This window comes from Alnus glutinosa, chromosome 8 (assembly GCF_958979055.1).
Source record: "Alnus glutinosa chromosome 8, dhAlnGlut1.1, whole genome shotgun sequence".
Classification (NCBI taxonomy): Eukaryota; Viridiplantae; Streptophyta; class Magnoliopsida; order Fagales; family Betulaceae; genus Alnus; species Alnus glutinosa.
This window is the reverse complement of record NC_084893.1, coordinates 25,139,682-25,154,025: the sequence shown is the minus strand read 5'-3', so window position 1 is coordinate 25,154,025 and position 14,344 is coordinate 25,139,682. Positions and strand designations below refer to the sequence as shown.

Below are 14,344 nucleotides of genomic sequence, written 5' to 3'. Positions count from 1 at the left end.
GAGAGGGGATGCCATGCGTGGGGAAAGGGCAAAATAGAGATGGGTGATAGAGCACTCCCAATGGATTATCTATTTAGAGCATTCCCAATGGCTTATGTATTTTTCAATCTAGAATAGCTAATCAAAATCTATTTTATTTAGTTTAGCTAATGAATTTTAAATGCACTATACATCCGATTATCGATTCTTAACTCTATATTATTTTTTTATTATTTTTAATTAATTTATTTCATTATAGTATTTTTTTTCCATGTGGGTCCCGCTTCATAACTCCACTACTTTACACACTTTCTCTTAGATCTCCACTATAAAAGGAAGAAAAAAAATGGAAAAACGTGGAGTGGTGGAGGGAAAAAGCAAAAAAGCAAAGCTAAAAAAGTGGAGATGAAGAATAAAAAAAAATAGATAAGTGAATAGTATAACTCTACTTGTAGAATTCCACTATTTATGGAATTAAGAAAAATCTATTCTAGAGTTAGAATACATAAGCTGATGGAGTTTTTTTTTAACACTTTTGTTATCTATTCTAGCTTAAAGTTGTAAATAGATAATCCACTGGGAGTGCTCTTACAACTTTAAGCTAGAATAGATAACAAAACTATTAAAAAGAGACTCCATCAGCTTATGTATTCCAACTTTAGAATAGATTTTTCTTAATTCCATAAATAGTGGAACTCTACAATTAGAGTTATACTATTCATTTATCTATTTTTTTTTATTCTTCATCTCCACTTTTTTAGCTTTGCTTTTTTGCTTTTTCCCTCCACCACTCCACGTTTTTCCATTTTTTTCTTCCTTTTATAGTGGAGATTTAAGAGAAAGTGTGTAAAGTAGTGGAGTTATGAAGCGGGACCCACATGGAAAAAAAATACTATAATGAAATAAATTAATTAAAAATAATAAAAAAATAATATAGAATTAAGAATAGATAATCGGATGTATAGTGCATTTAAAATTCATTAGCTAAACTAGATAAAATAGATTTTGATTAGCTATTCTAGATTGAAAAATACATAAGCCATTAGGAATGCTCTTATAGGGTGTAGTTGCTTTTTCAGAGGTGAAATGGGTAAAAACGCACAAAAAAAAAAAACCTGAAAGGGTAAATACACATCAAACGGATCTGCAAAAGGTAGCTTGGGCACTGGGCACTGTGCACTGCCCAGTTCGCAGAGGGACAAAGTGGGTGGGGGACAAAATATGGGGTAAAAATATGAAGAAAATTTTTTAGGGAGGACAAAAAAATAATATTGGAGAGACAAATTTAAAATTTTATATATTTAAAGTTAAATTTCAAAACTTTTGGGGGACATTCATCTCCCACCCACCAACATGGGTTCGCCCCTAAGTGATATGTAACATTACTCGCAAGTTAGATACCGAAGAAGATGAGGTTAAAGACTGACATATTTTTTCTTTCGATAAAAACTCACTTTCACAAAACATTGAAAGAATGGCACCTCTTTTAACGAAGACTTGTCTTTTAATAATTTGAAGACTTAAAAGACTTGTCTTTTAATAGATTGAAGACTTAAAATTTATGAATAATTGCACTATTGGTCCTTGTGGTATGTCATAATTATTTTTCACTCCTTATGGTATAAAAAGTTCATGGGAAGTCCTTGTGGTAAATAATAAATACAAATCGATCCTGGAGTCAAATTCCGTTAAAAAATTTAGCAAATTCTGTTAAATACCACGTCAGCGTCACGTCAAACCAATAAGATCGCGACACGTGTCCATCTTAATAAAAAATAAATAAATATACTTATTATTTTAAAAATATATATAATAAAAAAAAAAAAAAAAAAAAGGGAGGGCAAAGGGGTGGTGCGCAGCCACCCCAGCTACGGGGGGTGGCCCAGCCACCCCTCCCTTTTTTTTGTTTCTTTTTTTAAATAAGTTTATTTATTTATTTTTTAATAAATTTATATTTTTTTATTCAGATGGACACGTGTCGCCATCTTATTGGTTTGACATGGCGCTGACGTGGTATTTAACAGAATCTGTCAAAAAATTTAATGGAATTTGACTTCAGGGATCAATTTGTAATTATTGCTTACCACAATGACCTCCCATGAACTTTTTGAACCATAGAGAGTGAAAAATAATTATGACATACCACATAGACCAATAATGCAATTATCACTAAAGGTGTACAATCAACTTGAGTCAAAGACTCAAACAAATACAGACAGTTGCAACTAAGGAAATCCAGCCAACAGAATGGTGCCTCTGCGTTTACTTGAACAGGGAGTCGGTCACACATACTGGGCAAAAGCCAATGACTATATTAATACACGCACAATGCACACTGTTAGAGGAAAGCCCAACCAAAACAACATAGGATAAGCTCAAAGGAGAGCCTGTCTTCCGGGAGAGCTACCATCAGTGACGGCGCGTGTAACACACACGCCGCCACCAAAAAAAGTCCTTTAGCACCAAACACCATATAACTTCTGAACACCACCAGCCCTACCATACACGGCAAAAACAATCGGTTTGTAGCCATCACGCACAGGCGCGTGATGACCATGCCCCGACCACCGACACACCGCACGGCCATGAAGAGTGGCTGAAGCACCAGAAGCTGAAGGCGAATGAGGCTAGAGGGCGCGTGTTCAACAGAAGACGACAGAAACTTGTAGATCTAGCCTCAACAAATCTGACAGTAAGAAAACCGACCACAAATTCCGCCGTCAACACGCCTTGGACAACCAGATCCCTCCTACATCTCCACCAGAGAACTCACCTGCCACCACAAACTAAAACCTAAAAATATACAACACACTCCACCAGATCCACACCGAGGAAACAAAACTTCCACAACCCTAAAGGTTGGGAGACTAACCAACACCCAACGAACAAAAAATCCAAGGTCCCCCAAAACAAAGTCAAACGACAACTCTCTCTCTCTCTAGAAACACCAGGTAGGGTAGGGTGAGGGCCATTCTCTCCGCCATAGAATTATGGCCTACAAAAGTGAAGGAAAACGAAATCAATTCTTGAGCACGTTTGACAACACAATCTTTTTTTCTTTTTTCATTTTTTTTTATGTTAAAATTTTTTTTTTTTAAAAAAAAAAAGTATTTTATTTACATTCCAAACAAGTTTTTTCATTTTTCTCTTATAAAAAATTCAAAATTCCTTTCACCTTTATATCACATCAATCAATTCATATTTTTCTCTTAAAAAAAAAAAACTATTTTCTTCACCTTTTCCTCAACAAAAATTTCAAAATTCTTTTCACATCAATCAATTCTTATGACCGATATGTGGTCTTAAGAATGTAAGGCCCGTGTAAGGATAATGATCATTTATAATTATTTGTTCGAATTTGAGACAATTCGGACAGGTAATTATAAGAGATTACTTATGGCACCTACCTGATCGGATAAGTAGTTAGGCAGCTCAATTTTTATTTAGTCAAATGAGTCTGATAAGTAGTATCTTATAATTATCTACTCAAATTCTCTTAAATTCAAACAAATAATTATAGAAAATATAATACTAATCGCATAGATAATGCCCCATCCCGCTAAAGATAGGTTTGTTGACGTAGAAATTTTGGAGCAAAGGTCGTAATGGTGTTCTCATTTATCACCTTTGACTCTTTGAGTTTTCTTTAGCTTTCTTTTTATTATGACCTTTGTGCCTCAGCTTTTGATATTCGTATTTTGTTTATTATATTATTATTTATGTTTTGTTGTTGAATTTGCATTAGAAAACCCATTCTTTTTCGCACTCAACTTTTGTTATTCGTATTTTGTTTATTATATTATTACTTATGGGTTGTTGTTGAATTTGCATTAGAGAACCCATTCTTTTTCGGACTCAGCTTTTGATATTCGTATTTTGTTTATTATATTATTATTTATGGGTTGTTGTTGAATTTGCATTAGAAGACCCATTCTTTTTCGGACTCAACTTTTGATATTCGTATTTTGTTTATTATATTATTATTTATGGGTTGTTGTTGAATTTGCATTAGAAGACCCATTCTTTTTCGGACTCAGCTTTTGTTATTCGTATTTTGTTATATTATTATTTATGGGTTGTTGTTGACTTTGCATTAGAGGACCCATTCTTTTTTGGATTCGGCTTTTATGTTGTATATAGTTTATTGCAGTAAAAATTTGGTGTGGCCTAATGTAACAAAGTATTTTTTAACTTAAAACAACAAAGGAAATAAAATATGTTTTTGGGAAAAGAATAAGGTAGGCAATTTTTATCTCCAGTTGTAGCTAATTTTGTAAGGAATGGTTTAGTCGTTATATAACATAATGACTATGCATGCATGAACTTGTTTAGTTTGGGTAACCATATTTTACGGACATTTGGGTTGGCATGTTTTATTTGATAGGATTTGAAGAACTCAACTAGTTAAAAAAAAAAAAAAAAAAAAAAAAAAAAAAAAAAAAAAAAAAAAAAAGAAGAAGAAGAAGAAGAAGAAGAAGATTAAATTAAATTAAATTAAATCAGATCAGATCAAATCAAATCCCTCACCAAAAATGTCATTATTTTCAACCAAAAAAAAAAAAAAAAATAGTACAAAGTTTTCACAACATTACCACTGCATCGAAGTCGGGTCCTTCTTTTTTCGGCTTTCCCACTCAGCGATAAGCAATCCCAATAAGAAGATGGGCTCCAATGGCTGGCCTGCTACCCCAACTGTTGGGCTCTCTGAGACTTTTCACAAGGTTGAAAAACCATGGCAAAGTAAGCAAGCTATTTCATTTTGATTTCATTTCACAAAAAGAAGCATTTTATGTCTTATGAAGTGATCTCTCGAAAACTTACAATTTGATGACATATTGTGACATATTAAGTGCTTGAGTTGCTTAGAAGAAAAAAGGTGCTTTAGCTCGAGTTCGACAAATGAATGGTGTTTTAGTTGGCAAGTTCTTATTTTCTTGGAGCTATTAAATAGATTGTGTTCTATAAATATATGACATTATTGACAATTACAATAAGTAGGTAATTAATGTGGGAACTTCAATTGGGAAAGTGGGGTTTCTTGGCCGTGGCTGGCTAACTTAACAATGCCACAAGAGCTTAGTCATATACGACTATACCATTACCAGTCGTAAAAGGGTCTACAAAATAGAATTACTCCAAGAAATTTAAGGAAAATTTTGCGATAGTGTTGTGTCAAGAGAGTGAGAGAAACCATCTTTTTTTATGAAAATATTTTCTTATTTATGAGAGTAATATTGTTGAAGCAAAGCAAAACATATATTTTCAAAAGCATGATATAGTCCTAACTAAACACTATCCACTGGTTGAATAATTCACATAAATACAGTAGAAGCAGCCTTAACTCTAAGTCAAACCTATTTAATTACCTTTTTCTCTTTTTGATCCTTCTGCTGAAATCAAGGTTACAAAATTATACAGTACTAGAATGGCAGCTTCCACACATTTTTTTGTTCAGCTAAATATGTTGAAATCAAGATTAAATAAATTCATAAAAATGCACTTGCTCTCAAATGACATTGTTTATCGTGCTTCAATTATTGTAGTGGTGATTTCATTTGCTGAACAAGTTCCATGCTTGCTAGAAGAAGAATCGGCTTTAGGTGAATCTATAAAGAAACCCGGTTGTTTCGGCTTAGGTAATAAATTCTCACTACTAAACATTTGAACCACAGACGACATGTTTGGTCTATCTTCTGATCTTTGTTGCACACATAACAGACCCACATGAATGTGTCGTAATACAATAGATAGAGTGCACAAGTCACCAACCAATTCATCCATAAGTTCTATTGGTTTGTCTTCAATCCAAAGTTTCCATGCCTGAAAAAAATGAAAACAAAAATTTTTGTGGGTCAAACTGCATGCCTTCAAACTGGCCCGTGACTATTAAAAGAGCATCAAAATAACACGAGCATCGTGTCACCCTCTATACTGTCAGTAACTGCATTGTTAATAAGATGTTTTCCATAAAATAAATAAATAAAATAAGGTAAATTAGTAGGATTTGTCACTCTTTAAGCTTACATGTCCAAGAAGATTATGTTGGTGGTCTGGATGGCAAAATCCCCTGTTCTTCTTCCCACTCACTATCTCTAATACTAAAACTCCAAAGCTAAATACATCAGATTTGACTGAGTACTGTCCATGCACCGCATACTCGGGAGACATATAACCACTGCAAAATTTCATTGCAAAGAAAAGAAGTTAAGAACAGTTAAACCTAACCTATAAAAGAATTTGAAGCATCCTTACTATGTTCCAATAATCCTATTCGTCTTGGAATTAATTTGATCTCCCCCAAAAGATCTAGCCAGGCCAAAGTCCGAAATTTTTGGATTCATTTTGTTATCTAGAAGGATATTGCTAGCTTTGAGATCTCTATGGATAATTCTCAGTCTAGAGTCTTCATGAAGATAGAGAAGCCCTTTAGCAACACCATGAATAATGTTGATGCGCTTATGCCAATTTAGTAATTTACTCTTTGCTTGATCTGTCCAATTTTACATCCATGTTAGTACAACTTCAATCATGAAAAATGATAAGACTAAACATGAATATGCATGCTCAAGGTTCATACCAAAAATAAAGCAGTCTAAGCTTTTGTTGGGCATGTATTCATAGATTAACATGTTTTCATTTTTTTGAATGCAACAACCAAGAATCTTCACAAGATTACGGTGTTGAAGTTTAGCAATCAAAATAACTTCATTTTTTAACTCGTTTAGTCCTTGTTTAGAATTATTTGAAAGCCTCTTCACAGCTATATCTCTCCCTTCTGGCAATGTACCCTGAAAATCAAATAGTCAGTATAAAAGTTGGAGAATAATAAAATATAGCTCAACTAGTACTTATGTTATTATGTACCTTGTACACAGGTCCAAAGCCACCTTCTCCTAGCTTGTTTCTGTTTGAAAAATTATTTGTGGCATTTGTTATGACTGTCAAATCAAATATCGGTAACTCCATATCTTCTTTTCCACCTTCATTGTCACAATCCTTCATTTGATTTCTTTTTGTCATCTCTGAAATAACAAAAGATGCATGCATGGGCATGAAAAATCTTGGAGAGTTCTTTTAAAAAAAGCAAATTACTTACCCTCCAATATGTTTCCATGAAAGACCTACTTATTTAAACTTCTTAGCTATAAACTGACCATCGTGAATCAGTTACTATCATAATCCATTTCTTACAAATTTACCTTGGTTTTTGAGTTTCTTCTTCCATATGTATGAGACCAATCCAACTATTATCATTCCCACTACTAGTAATGTTGAGCTGACTATAATTCCTACTAGTTTCTCCTTGTTGGAGTGCCTCTTTTTCTCAAGTTGGCCTGAAAGAGCAAAATAGAGTCATGTGACTTTGAGAATAACTCATCATATTATACATGCATTTTGGCCAAGGATAACTGATCAAGGAAAAGAAAGAGACTTTATTTGTGCATAGTCTGGACGGGAAAAATGTGTAACAGATGAGGTGGATATATAAAGAAGTTGAGCTCAATACAACCACAACCACCAAATATTCCTAGTTTCCCTGGCATTACAAATTGTCTAGCTTATTGTTGCATATTAAGCAACTTTGACAGATATTATATAATGTCTATCAATGTTCATTATCCCCTTCACCTCATAAAACATATAGTAAAAAGTCAGAACAAACATGTATGTGTGTGTATGTGTGTTTTGGTAAACTTTGGATTGTGGGTTAGTATATATAAAGACATTTTGAATTTTGTTGCAAGAAAAAATGAAAAATGTTGGGGGTAATTACCTTTTCCCTCCATCAACTACCAGTCATTGTCAACATGCCCCCATGAACTGACACCTCGACCAAAAGAGAGCATCCAACTACCATCGTTACCAACTTTGCCCCCATCCGTCAATCTAATTCACACAAAGACCAAAATGCCCTCTACAGTAATTAATAAAAAAATATTAAAATTAATATTTAAAAAAAAAAAAAAAAAAAAACTGAAAAAGGGCGCCACCCTTAGATTAATTTTTGTTTTTGTTTTTTTTTTTTTTTAAAACAAAAAAATATATTAATTTTAATATTTTTTTATTAATTACTGTAGAGGGCATTTTGGTCTTTAAACAAAAATTAACGCCCAAAAATGGAATATTCCATCCAAGTTAACGGAATCTTCTGACGGATGGGGGTAAAGTGGGTAACGATGGTAGTTGGATGCTCTCTTTTGGTCGAGGTGTCAGTTCATGGGGGCATGTTGACAATGGCTGGTAGTTGATGGGGGGAAAATGTAATTACCCCAAAATATTGTTAAAAAGTAATGATGTAATATAAAAAAATGAAAAAAAAAATTATAATAATCGTAACTGATATAAAAAGTGAAATGTTTTCAAATTCACTTTTTCAAAAAAGAAAAAAAAAAAGAAAAAAAAAAAGAAAAGAGTGATTTATCAAACAGCCATAATAAGCCTGTTTTTGCCCATGGAAGATTAACCTAGCTAATTAACAGATATTGTTGTCCTATCTTTTTCGATGGTTAGCAGACAATGTCTCTATCTGTCAGTGTTAGTCTTGGTAAGTGGACAATGTCTAAAAAATGGTGGTTGTTGATGATTAGTGCAGCCAAGTAAGCAGATAACTATAGAATCCTCTAATTTTCTATTGCATGCCAGTTGTTGTATCCTGTGATTTCCCATAGAGAATTTCATTTCATTCTTTCTTTTTCACTCTAAATGGTGGAACCTGCTTCCCTATGAAAAAGCTTCTCAACAGTAAGGAAATATTCATGCTCAAATTTTTAAAGCACATATGCTTGCAAATACTCCAATAATCATACTGGTTTCAAGAAGATAAAATGCTTGCACATATCCAAGTATTTGTAACAACAATTTAGCTGTTGGAAATCATGTTACTGTTCCCAGCTCGTACGGACGAGCCTTGCTCATCAGACTTTGAAGGTAGTCAAGGTTGGAACCTGCGGCTAACAATTTGAAAATTAAATTGTTGCTTCTAATCCTTGTTGTTTCTCACATAACAATTTCCACTCTTACAATCTAATTGATTTATTACTGATAACATGTAATTTTTATGTACATTTATTACTTGACCTAGTATAAAATTAAATTTAAGATTTTTTTTGTTTTTCTGTACATGTCATTACCTTAAAAAAAAAAAAAAAAAAAAAAACAATGTGTGCGTGCACATAAATTGAAAGACTATATTTATTTATGTAATTAGTTCGAAACATACACAAGAAATTCTAGATTTGCCCGTCGTTTTGACTATTTTTTCTGTTTTTGGGTATTGGTGTGGGATTTTCGGTCTTGGATTTGGCTTTAATTTCTTATTTATGTTGAATCTGTTTGATTGAGATATGATTTATGCAGTGGACTATTCCCGCACTCCGACAACAGAGCTCCGGTGCCACTCTTCAGTGACCCCCTCCACCAAATTGAGTGAGAATTTGGAGAAAATGAAGAGCGAAACTGCCAAGACCCTCAAACCCTGACTCGTCCCAACTGTTGGTTTCCGATTTGACTGTGGAAAAACAAGCTACTCAAAGGCCGACGAAACAGAAGGAGCGCGAGAAGAAGCAACCTTTGGAATTTTTTTTTTATTTTTTTATTTTTTTTATAATTGCACCATTGGTTTTAGGGTTAGCCTAAATTTTTATATTTTATAACAAAAAAAAAAACTCATAAAAAAAAAAAAAAAACACTCGTCGATTTGTTTTACACAGTAAACGACGTGATTGTTTATGTCTCTTAATAGCAAACGACGTAACGTAAACAAATTACGTTGTTTGCATAAACAACGTAAAAAAAAGATATCGTTTATGTAAACAAGTGACGTTAATCAACTTACGTCGTCGTAATTAGGCGTCGTTTGCAACTAAAAGAACACACAAAATTTCTCGACCTTGGGTATCATGGCCAAACTGAAAAGAAGGTCAACATACCAAATGACGTAAAGGAATTGGCGTCATTTTTTTTTTCTAAAATTGCGTCGTTTAAAAAACAACTTTGAATTGTGTTTTTTTGTAGTGATTTTCTAAGGTAAAAGATACCACAATTTAATGTGCTACAAGAGGTTGATTAGGTTTTAGAGCATTCATGCTTCTTTCTCTCTTAGAGTTAGTTTTGTTAAGCCACACAACTATGTTTTTCATATAAAACTTTCAGCTACTAGAGTTTCAAGATTGCAAGAGGAAGTTCTTTAGAATAATTCTTCAAAGGTTTTGAAGCTACTGTGGTAGAAAGAAAAGGGTCGTTATTCATTTGACACAAATAAAGTATTCATGACAAAGGTTTTGTAATCATGTAACGACCCACCCCTAACGATAAGTTTCTCTTGTTTGGTTATTTCATAATGATTTTAATTTTGAGTTTTTACTTCGTTACTAAATACTTCTGTTCATTAATATACTGCTTTCATAATATTCTGTGATTGATTGTGTTTTGGGATCTAGGCCGCCGCTGAGTCTACAAGCCCGAACCTGAATGTATGGCCCACCATCAAACATATGTCCCAGTCAAACGAATAGTCTAGTGGGTAACACCCGTCTCTAGGGACAATTATCCAAGTTGAAGGGAACTGAATCCTCTAAAGCTAGGCACGAGCCACTTTGTGAGGAACGTCACCCTACAACCGAAATACTGGGAGATAATTGCCTCAAAGATTCCCAGATATTGCTCCCAATATCCCAGGATCCATGCCATCAGGCCCACAACCTCGAAAAAAAGCCTATAAAAGGATGACTCTAGACACATGTAAAGGGTTGGAATTTTCATACAATATACTTTCTCATATCTACTAATTGCTAACTTAAACATAAGAGCTATTCTCCACCGAAATGCTCCCGGCAAGCTTTGATTGTTCATTCTTGTGATGTGCATGTGTCTACCAAAAAATGTTCCAACAGATTGTGGGGTGATTAATTTTTTAAATTTTGCATTATTTCGTAAACACATATTCAACTCCATTCTAAGTGAGAAAATGACTCTTGCACAACAATTGTATAATTGTTGTGCAAGGCTTTAGAGACATGAGGTGGGTCCCATGTGATAGGTTCTACCATATGAATCCCACGTAGGACCTACGCCATGTCTCTAGAGTGATGCACAACGGTTGCACAATTGTTGTGCACCAATCACTCTTTTTCTAGGTGATGGTTGGAGACATAGGACTTATTTTTACTTTCCATCTGCACCATTCATTAAAGAAAAAAAAAAAAAAAAAACCAGCAAAATCCAAAGATCAAGAAAAATAGAAGTAAAATCATACCCAGTTCGGAAATGGCCATCCTTATATAGAGTTCTTGCCCACCCTTAGAGAATTGTCTTGTATCAACTAGGCTACCAAACCACATCACGCAGCCGCTTCCTTCTCCCCTCACATCTAAACTTGCATATGCTGTGCAGGAGCAGTTTTTCAAACACATTTCTTCGCATTCCTTGAGGGTCATGCTCTTGTTGAACCTGGAAGAAGATGTGTCAGGTAATTTCCCCACCTTGTGCTTCCAGAATCCATCTCCATCATCGCATTTCAAAGAAGTCCTTCGAACACACCCATCAGACCAATCTACTGAATCCCACTGTTTTGGAGACTTGGGTAAGAATCCTTCCAAGCATGCACATACAGGTGAGTTATTGATGTTGCATGTAGCATATCGACCACAGAAGGCATAATTTTCGCACCTATCTGTCTGGGATGTCTCGAAAGGCTCCCAACTGTGTGTCCGATCCATCCATACAAATCGTTCTCCAAGGCCTAATGGGTTTAGCACATATCTTGAGAAAACAGAATTGTTTAAAAGTTTGTACTGGTAATAGACCTCTTTCTCATTCAGCACAAATCCATTCTCAAATACCGGATTCGATCCTAACGCAAAACCCGTAAAACCAAGGCCATTCCATGACCCAGGTCTAGTCTTTATTGAATCTCCCTTCATAAGAACCCTTTGCGGAAGCCCACGAGGGTCTATGCGTATTGAATACTCACCTTGAGCGGGATCATCCATGCTCTTCCAAGATGATAAAAATCTATCTAGACCAGTTACTAAATCCAATCCAATCTTCATTTCCGGTAGCTGTGTGTCACAAGGATAATCAAAACTCTGCCACAAAAAGTTGTCTTCGTTATCATCATTTCTATCTTTAACAACAAGATTCCCGGTGTCCAAGAGCTGCGCAACTGGATTTTCAGGGGTTCTTGATGTATTAGATGACCAAACGATACCATTCGTGCTATTAAGAAGCACAAGAACTCCGTCACCAGTTACCTTAAGAATACTTGAGTGATCGTTAAGTGGAGCATCTCTGTTGGCTACCCATACAACTGTCTCAGAAGACATCACATACCATATTCCCACATATCGACTTTTGGAATTACCTGGGCTGAAGAATCCCAATTGAAATGATCCGCCAGCTGAAACTAAAGTGCCACCGTCTCTGATGGATTGACTTGCAGAAATAGTGTCTTGTGTAATGGAGGTTCTTAAGAGGGAGAAGAAGAAAGAGTAGACAAAAAGATGGGTAAAGGTTTCCATTGATTTTTCAATGGTTTATCTTTTCTCATTCGGAGAAAGTAGTATATATCCATGGAAGTTGAGATTTAAGTAGCGACAGACCGCATTATTTCTTCGGAGTGTACCTTCTTCTCGGCCTTTTTTCTTTCTCACTTTTTCTTTTTTCCAATGTATTTCCTTTTCTACAAATTTGAACTCAGGAAGTGTCTGGTTCACCCATCCCCTTATCTGCAAACGGGGCCCGTGTAACGTGACTTCAAAGCCGGACAAGATTAAAAAAAATAGAAATGATATCCCCAATTCATGTGTCTTGAGGGAGTGAAGGTGTCGTACACTCTTAAAAAAAACTGAATTTGACTTATGAGGCTCAACAAATATCCCACATTCAAAACGTTTATTCGGTGCATTCATTTTTTAATTTCAAAATTTCAAAATTTCAAAAAAAAATCACTCTTTTCTTCCCCTTTTCCTCAACAAAAATTTCAAAATTCTTTTCACATCAATCAATTCTTATTACCGATCGGTGATCTTAATCATGCCATGAGAATGCAAGGCCCATGTAAGGATAATGATCATTTACAATTGTCTCAAATTATTAGTCCAAATTGGAGACAATTCGAACAGATAATTATAAGAGATTACTTATAGCACCCACCTAATTAGATAAGTAATTGGGCAGTCTAATTTTTATTTGGTTAGGTGGGTCTGATAAGTGGTTTCTTATAATTATCTGTCTGAATTCTCTCAAATTCAAATAAATAATTATAGAGGATCCTAAGTGTATATGTAATGCCTCATCCCGCTAAAGTTAGGTTTGTTGACTAAGAAGTTTTGGATCAAAGGTCATAAATGGTGTTCTTTGACGCTTTGAGTTTTCTTAGCTTTCTTGTTCTTATGACCTTTGTGCCTCAGCTTTTTGTTATTCGTATTTTGTTTATTATATTATTATTTATGGGTTGTTGTTGACTTTGCATTAGAGGACCTATTCTTTTTCGGATTCGGCTTCTATTTTGTAGTTTAATGTAGTGAAAATTTTGTGTGGCCTAAATGTAACGAAGTATTTTTTAACTTAAAACAACAAAGGAAATAAATTGTGTTTTTGGGGAAAGAATAAGGTAGGCAATTTTTATCTCCAATTGTAGCTAAACTTGTAAGGAATGGTTTAGTTGTTATATAACATAATGACTGTGCATACATGAACTTGTTTTCAGTCAGTGAGTTTGGGTAACCATATTTTACCGACATCTGGGTTGGCATGTTTTATTTGATAGGTGTTCGAAGAACTCAACTAGTTAAAAACAGAAAAATAAAAAGTAAAAAATAAAAGTAAATAGATTAAATTAAATTAAATCAAATCAAATCAAATCGCTCGCCAAAGATGTCATTATTTTCAACCAAATATATATATATACACAAAGCATTCACAACATTACTACTGCATTAAAGCCGAATCCTTCTTTTCTCAGCTTTCCTACTCAGCGACTAGCAGTCCCAATAAGAAGATGGGCTCCAATGGCTGCTACCCTAACCGTTGGGCTCTCTGAGACTTCACAAGGTTGAAAAACCAAGGCAAAGTAAGCAAGCCATTTCATTTTGATTTCATTTCACAAAAAGAAGCATTTTATGTCTTAAGCAGTGATCTCTCGAAAACTTATAATTTGATGACATATTGCGACACATTAAGTGCTTGAGTTGCTTAGAAGAAAAAAGGTGCTTTAGCTCGAGTTCGACAAATGAATGGTGTTTCAGTTGGCAAGTTCTTATTTTCTTTGAGCTATTAAATAGATTGTGTTCTATAAATATATGATATTATTGACAATTACAATAAGTAGGTAATTAATGTGGGAACTTCAATTGGGAAAGTGGGG

At 34.4% G+C, this 14,344-nt stretch overlaps 1 protein-coding gene across 2 annotated transcripts; it reads right to left on the bottom strand.

The window, feature by feature from the left end:
- Positions 1-5,460: 5,460 nt before the first annotated feature.
- LOC133875505 (G-type lectin S-receptor-like serine/threonine-protein kinase At4g27290) lies at positions 5,461-12,631 on the bottom strand. 2 transcript variants are annotated; one of them, XM_062313657.1, is made up of 7 exons: positions 11,234-12,631; positions 7,179-7,313; positions 6,844-7,001; positions 6,557-6,767; positions 6,232-6,469; positions 6,004-6,154; positions 5,461-5,799 (listed from the first exon to the last, which is right to left on the bottom strand). In XM_062313657.1, the coding sequence occupies exons 1-7, from the start codon at positions 12,495-12,497 to the stop codon at positions 5,500-5,502; spliced, it is 2,457 nt and encodes an 818-aa protein (XP_062169641.1). In that variant the 5' UTR covers positions 12,498-12,631; the 3' UTR covers positions 5,461-5,499. The 2 variants fall into 2 exon arrangements, with proteins under 2 accessions (XP_062169641.1, XP_062169643.1); XM_062313659.1 differs by lacking the exon at positions 7,179-7,313.
- Positions 12,632-14,344: the final 1,713 nt, after the last annotated feature.

Bases quoted from the DNA above. Each gene is read 5' to 3' on its own strand.
- LOC133875505 (XM_062313657.1), bottom strand. From the start codon at position 12,497: ATGGAAACCTTTACCCATCTTTTTGTCTACTCTTTCTTCTTCTCCCTC. The intron at 6,470-6,556 runs GTATGAACCTTG...AAAATTGGACAG, and splicing joins CTTAGACTGCTTTATTTTTG to ATCAAGCAAAGAGTAAATTA. The intron at 6,155-6,231 runs GTAAGGATGCTT...GAAATTTTGCAG, and splicing joins AATAGGATTATTGGAACATA to TGGTTATATGTCTCCCGAGT.